Source organism: Daucus carota, chromosome 3 (genome assembly GCF_001625215.2).
Source record: "Daucus carota subsp. sativus chromosome 3, DH1 v3.0, whole genome shotgun sequence".
Taxonomy (NCBI): domain Eukaryota; kingdom Viridiplantae; phylum Streptophyta; class Magnoliopsida; order Apiales; family Apiaceae; genus Daucus; species Daucus carota.
Genome location: NC_030383.2, coordinates 19,922,452 through 19,929,517, shown reverse-complemented (window position 1 = coordinate 19,929,517; position 7,066 = coordinate 19,922,452). Strand labels below are relative to the sequence as shown.

At 38.9% G+C, this 7,066-nt stretch overlaps 1 protein-coding gene across 1 annotated transcript; it reads right to left on the bottom strand.

The window, feature by feature from the left end:
* Positions 1-577: 577 nt before the first annotated feature.
* Positions 578-6,819, bottom strand: LOC135151409 (uncharacterized). Its single transcript, XM_064089855.1, has 2 exons — positions 5,872-6,819; positions 578-1,212 (listed from the first exon to the last, which is right to left on the bottom strand). Exons 1-2 carry the CDS (start codon positions 6,758-6,760, stop codon positions 578-580), a joined length of 1,524 nt encoding a protein of 507 aa, XP_063945925.1. The 5' UTR covers positions 6,761-6,819.
* Between the last annotated feature and the right edge of the window lie 247 nt (positions 6,820-7,066).

Here is a 7,066-nt window from a genome sequence, read left to right as displayed (position 1 = left end):
GAAACATTACCATCCCACCAAGTGTAAACAGGCCCTTGAAAGTTAAGGTCAGTCAGACCCAACTCAGAAATAAAACTCTAAAATTCTTCAATAGGAGCTCTTCTCCGGGGCATAGAGCGATTAGATTCAAAAGGTTGAAGGAAAGTATTAAAATCCCCCATTAAACACCAAGGAGTATCACTAAAACGAAGCTGAAGTGAGGCCAAATCTTGCCACAATTGTCTTCGTAAAATAGAATCATTGAAAGCGTAAACCATAGTAAGCAAGCAGGAGGCAGAACTAGCAATATGAGTGACCTGGCAAGAAATGTGTTGAGCAGATGCAGTGACAAAAGTAACATTCCACAAGGAATCATCCCAACCGAACCAGATTCGCCCATTGTAGTGGAAGTCATAATTATAAAATCATTTATAATGAGGAGCAACCGCAGAAGAGTAAAAATCAGCGTCTTCCTGTTTTACGTGTGTTTCCAAAAGGGCTGCAATACCACAATTATTGACGCTCAAAAAATCTTTCGCAAAAGACAATTTATTGTGCAGCCCACGAATATTGTAGGAACAAAAATCTATCATCAAAATTAAGATAGAGAAGGGGAAGAAGCCCCCAAAGAAGCTTTAAGCTTCTTCTTCTGCGATTTAGTGAGTCTCTTCGGGCTGCTCTTAGAGTCAACTACATTACCAGAGATAGAAGGTCGATGTTTAGCCGCAATTTCATCAACAACTTTAAGATTCTTAAAAGTGACTGGAGGAGATGGAGAGGCTTCAAAATCAGAAAGATTCCCAGGTTTCTTTCTCTTAACATCTGTCCAACCATCTTCAGAACCAGACGGAAGAACACTAGGGGCTGCAGCCTCAGGAATTGAAGGTACTGAGCTAGAGAGCACAGGTCCAGAAGGAGCACTGGGTTCAACATTTTCCACAGACTTTTCCTTCACTTTCCAAATACGAGTAGTACTAGGACAGGCCGAAATAGAGTGACCCAAGGACTTACATCCAGAACATGATAAAGGTCGAGAAGGATATGTAACTGTTACTTTAGCCAAAGAATGAACCTCAGTCACAGGATCAAGAACCACAACCTGAAAGTCATTAGGCAGAGGATCGCCTAATCGATATTTCACTTGCATTTTAGCAAAAGGCAACAATTCTAACTTTGAAGTTTGCGCATCTGCTCCAATTGGTTCACCAACAACACTAGCAAGTCGAGCAAGACCTTCCTCAGTCCAGTAACACTCGGGAACATTAGAGTGTTGGGTTTCGGGGCAACAAACGCAGCGGATAATCGACGTAAAATCAAAAATTCCGAAACCCTAACCCGAGGATCCATCTATAAAGAACGACTGATCATGGAGATACGAAATAATACCTTGTTGAAGCTTTGCGTTAACGAAAGATGGAGGTCCGGAACGAGCAATCACCACGCAGCCCTCGTCTAAGGATCGCGTCTCTAAGCAGTCCACACGAACGTCTGATCGCCAAAGATCACCGGAGCCGGTACTAGCCGAATGCAGCCTCTCTCTCTCTCTCTCTCTCTAGCCTCTCTTGATCTGGAGCTGCTAGGGTTTTAATAAAACGATTTTATGAAAACTTAACCCTAATACAATACATCATTATGTATTTATAGGGAAGAGAGATGGATGGGCCAAACCCTAATCGGATTTGGGCTTCTTCAAACCTAATCCGATTTTGGTTTTAATATTAAATTCGAAATTCTAATGACTTAATTAAGACCGGCTCAATTAAATAATTTATTTCGAATTAATCATTTAATTTAAATTCAGAATTTAAATTAAAACTCCTTTAAACGTTCAAAGTGTGTGACCCTTCAGGTTATTATTACGTTGGCAATAATTTTAATATCCAATAATAAAATTATAAACAATGAGCGGCATCTAGTAATACATCATTGCTACCCAAGTAATAATAATAATTGGTGATTCAATTAAACCTTTAGTGAATAATGTACAATGTAATATAATCCCTTTAACCTTATATTATAGATCAGACTCAAGGCATGTATTGTGTCATCCTCTTCATCGTCTAATCCGAATTTCCTTGATCAATGAGTAGACTATTAAACAAATCAATATTTGAGCACGGCCATGCATTTTATAGTCTCACTCAATCAAGAGGCCAATAATATCACTCCTAAAATAGGAGGGTTAAATCCTTTCTAGATCATTCATATTTCTCATACGATTCATAATATACCCAATGTACATTTCATCATCACCCGGTCAAAGGTAACTTTTAGTGCAACCAAAGTATATTAATTCTCATATAGAAATATAATGATATCAAGTCAGAGGATCATTACATCATTATCACAGTGAGAATTTCCAATGACACTTATTAACATGTAAAATCTCACGGTGGGTCATTCCAGTGCCATGTGTCGATACATGCACTTATGTTCTTGACTTTAGCATCACTATACCTATGATCAATGAGATGTGATCATCAGTCAACAAACATACTAGTCTTAATGCATCATTATTGTCCCTTAACAATAATACTCGACTAGGGACATTTAGGAATATTGATATTATTCTCATAATCTCATTTCTAAGTCACGTACTTAGAGATATAGAATTACATATAATATTCCAAGGACATTTATTATGCTTTCAATTTATTACGCAGTAAATAAAGACATAATAAATATTTATTCAATAATCAATATAACATAATCCATAAATGTCTACAATAGAACACAATAGTATTGTCTCTAGGACACCAATACTAACAATCTCCCACTTGTACTAGAGCCAATCTCTGATGTATCTAATACCCATGGAACTAGTATGACCTTCGTGCTTCTGCTGCGACAAAGCCTTGGTCAGTGGATCTGCAATGTTATCATCTGTATGCACTTTACATATATGTATATCCCCTCGAGTATTAATCTCTCGGAGCAGGTGGTATCGTCTGAGTATATGCTTAGTGCGGGAATGAGATCGGGGTTCCTTAGCCTGTGAAATGGCTCCATTATTGTCACAGTACAAATCTATCGGATCTGATACTGAAGGAACCACATCAAGTCCTGTAAGAAATTTTCTGATCCAAACAGCTTCCTTGGCTGCTTCACAAGCAGCTATATACTCAGCCTCCATTGTAGAATCGGCAACCGTCTCTTGCTTTGAACTTTTCCAACTAACAGCACCTCCATTTAGACAAAATACAAAGCCAGACTGAGAGATCGAATCATCTTTGTCTGTTTGGAAACTAGCATCTGTGTAACCTTTTACAACTAGTTTCTCTTCTCCTCCATATACCAAGAATTGATCTTTAGTCCTCTTTAGGTACTTAAGAATATTCTTGACTGCCGTCCAGTGACCTTCACCTGGATTAGACTGGTATCTACTCGTCATGCTCAAGGCATACGAGACATCAGGACGAGTACATATCATTGCATACATTATGGAACCAATTGCCGAAGCATATGGAACTTTGCTCATACGGTCCTTATCATCCAATGATTTCGGACTGTTTTCTTTCGAGATCAATATCCCGTGAGACATTGGGACATATCCCCTTTTTGCCTCTTGCATCCCAAATCGATGCAATACCTTATCAATGTATGTACTCTGACTTAGGCCGATTAGTCTTCTTGATCTATCTCTATAGATCCTGATCCCTAATATATAGGTCGCATCGCCCAAGTCTTTCATCGAGAAATTTTTGCTCAACCAAGTCTTAACAGCCTGTAAAGAAGGTATGTCATTCCCCATTAGTAATATGTCATCCACATATAGCACTAGGAATGCCACATGGCTCCCACTCACTTTCTTGTAAACACAAGGCTCATCTTCATTTTGAATGAAGCCAAACTCTTTGACTGTTTCATCAAAACGAATATTCCATCTCCTTGAGGCTTGCTTCAATCCGTATATAGATCGTCGCAACTTACAAACCATTTTGGGAAATCTCGGATCGACAAAACCTTCAGGTTGTGTCATATACACATCCTCTTCTAGGCTTCCATTCAAGAAGGCGGTTTTGACATCCATCTGCCAGATTTCGTAGTCATAGTAAGCAGCTATTGCAAGCAAAATCCTGATGGATTTGACCATAGCAACTGGTGAGAAGGTTTCATCATAGTCAATACCATGAATTTGTCTGAAACCTTTTGCAACTAGTCGTGCCTTATAGGTCTGAACATTTCCATCCATGTCGGTTTTCTTTTTGAAAACCCATTTACACTCGATAGGTTTAACTCCCTCGGGTAAATCAACCAAAGTCCATACTTGGTTTTCATACATGGAATCCATCTCAGATTTCATGGCATCAAGCCATCTCTTGGAATCTGGAGTGTTCTTAGCATCTTTGTAGGTTAGAGGCTCATCATTATCCATAAGCATCACATCACCAGTTTGAGTCAAGAGAAAACCATAATATCTCTCTGGCTCATGGCGAACCCTACTAGATCTACGAACAACCTGTGTTTCCGGAACAGGATTACTCTCAGTATTTTGATGTACATCCTGCTCAGGTTCCTGCTCTGGTTCAATGTTATCATGTGGTTCTCGAACTTCATCGAGATCTATTATCCTCCCACTGTTTTTCTTAGAAAGCATCTCTCTTTCAAGAAACACAGCGGTTCGAGCAACAAACACTTTGTTCTCAGAAGGATTATAGAATGAATAACCTCTTGTTTCAATTGGGTATCCCACAAAATTACATTTATCAGACTTAGGTCCTAGCTTGTCAGAATTTTGACGTTTCACAAACGCCTCACATCCCCAAATTTTCATAAATGACATGCTATGTCGTTTCTCAGTCCATATCTCATATGGAGTGTTCTGGACCGTTTTAGTAGGAACTCGGTTAAGTGTATAGGCAGCCGTCTCTAGGGCATAGCCCCAAAAACTAATTGGAAGATCTGCATGACTCATCATTGATCGCACCATGTCCAACAAGGTACGATTCCTCCTCTCGGAAACTCCATTCCATTGTGGTGTTCCAGGAGGAGTAAGTTGTGATACAATACCACACTCTTTTAAGAAATTCTTAAATTCTTGGCTTAAGTATTCACCTCCACGATCTGATCGTAGAGTCTTAATACTTTTGGTAGTTTGCTTTTCTACTTCAGCTTTGTACTCTTTGAACTTTTCAAAAGAATCGGATTTATTCTTCATAAGATACACATATCCATATCTACTGAAATCATCAGTAAATGTTATGAAGTAGTAAAAGCCACCTCTTGCCATAGTTCGCATTGGACCACATACATCACTATGTATTAGTTCCAATCTCTCAGTGGCCCTCTCACCTTGTCCTGTGAAAGGTGCTTTAGTCATTTTTCCAATGAGACATGGTTCGCATGCTTCGTATGATTCAAAATCAAACTTATCCAAGTATCCATCCTTATGTAACTTGGAAATGCGCTTCTCATTTATATGGCCTAAACGACAGTGCCAGAGGTATGTTTTATTTGAGTCATCAGTTTTAAGTCGTTTATTATTCACATTATAGATGGGAGTATCCAAGTCAAGAACATATAAACCGTTAAATAAACGTGCAACCCCATAGGTAACATTATTCAAAGAAAAGGAACAACTATTGTTCTGAATTGAAAAAGCAAAACCTTTCTTGTCCAAACAAGAAACTGAAATAATGTTTCTGCAAATTGCAGGCACGTAAAAACAATTCTCAAGTTCTAAAATAAGCCCAGTGGGCAACGATAAATGATAAGTCCCTACAGCTATAGCAGCAACTTTTGCTCCATTGCCAACTCGTAGGTCGACTTCTCCCTTTGCCAACGTCCTACTTCCCTGTAGCTCCTGCACATTCATACAAATGTGAGAACCACATCCAGTATCTAATACCCAAGATGTTGAAGTAGACAAATTGACTTCTATAACATAAATACCTGAATCAGAAGCGGCAGCAGCCTTCTTCTTCTTCAGATCCTCCAAATAAGCATGACAGTTCCTCTTCCAATGACCTGGTTTCTTGCAATAATGACAATCACCCTCCTTCTGAACACCACCTTTCGGCTTCAAGGCCTTAGTTGGACCAGGTTTCGGATTGGCATTAGAATTAGATCCCATCTTCTTCTTGCCTTTCCATTTACCCTTTCCTTTGGCCTTCCCCTTATTCACCATCAATATGGGAGTAGGGGACGCCTTCTGAATGTTGGTTTCAGCAGTTTTCAACATTGCCAACAATTCGGCGGGGTTCTTGTTTATCTCATTCATATTGTAATTCATTACAAACTGAGAATAGTTATTGTTTAGAGATTGCAAGATCAGATCAATTTGGTGCTCAGGACCAATCGGGGCACCCAATTTTTCAAGATAATCAATATACCCTATCATCTTCAGAACATGCGGTCCTACCGGATCACGTTCACCCTGCTTACAAGCATTCAAAGATTTGAAAGTATCAAACCTCTCCTGACGAGCCTGTCCCTCAAACATACGCTTAAGGTGCTCAATCATATCATAAGAATCCATATTCTCATGTTGTTTCTGAAGTTCAGCACTCATGGTCGCTAACATGAGACATTGAACATCCGTGTCATCATCGATATGCTTCTGATAAGCAGTATGCTGAGCACGGGTTGATCCTTCAGCGAGAGGTGTAGGGCGAGGAATATCTATGACATAGAGCTTGCGCTCTTGTTTGAGGACAATCCTCAAATTCCTTTGCCAGTCAAGGAAGTTGGTTCCTGTCAGCTTGTCCTTCTCAAGGACTGATCGTACAGAGAAGTTGTTTGAATTATTTGCCATTGGATATCTACAATATTTCAAATGCATAAGATAAATTAGTCTACAGATGTTTATTAAATTATGTTCAAGTGATTATAAATATATATTCAAAATATATATCTCCCACTATTTTGTTCAAATCAATAGCCCTAACTATTAATTCGGAAAGCATTTCTGTAAATCTTTCTAGTGAGCCAAGATCCATATTTCATCCATGCTTTAAGTTAGCGTGGGCTAATACTCTCAAAACATGACTATTTAGGTAGACAACATTTGTCAGTTATATCAAATATAACTCTTGGATAGTTTGGTGGAGCAACTCTTTGCACATATTTATGTAATAAATCTCACCAA

Excerpts from the sequence above, each read along its gene's own strand:
- LOC135151409 (XM_064089855.1), bottom strand. The coding sequence starts at position 6,760 with ATGCATTTGAAATATTGTAGATATCCAATGGCAAATAATTCAAACAAC. Across the intron at positions 1,213-5,871 it reads TGCTGCCGCTTCTGATTCAG|GTCTTGCTCGACTTGCTAGT; the intron begins GTATTTATGTTA and ends GGACTGAGGAAG.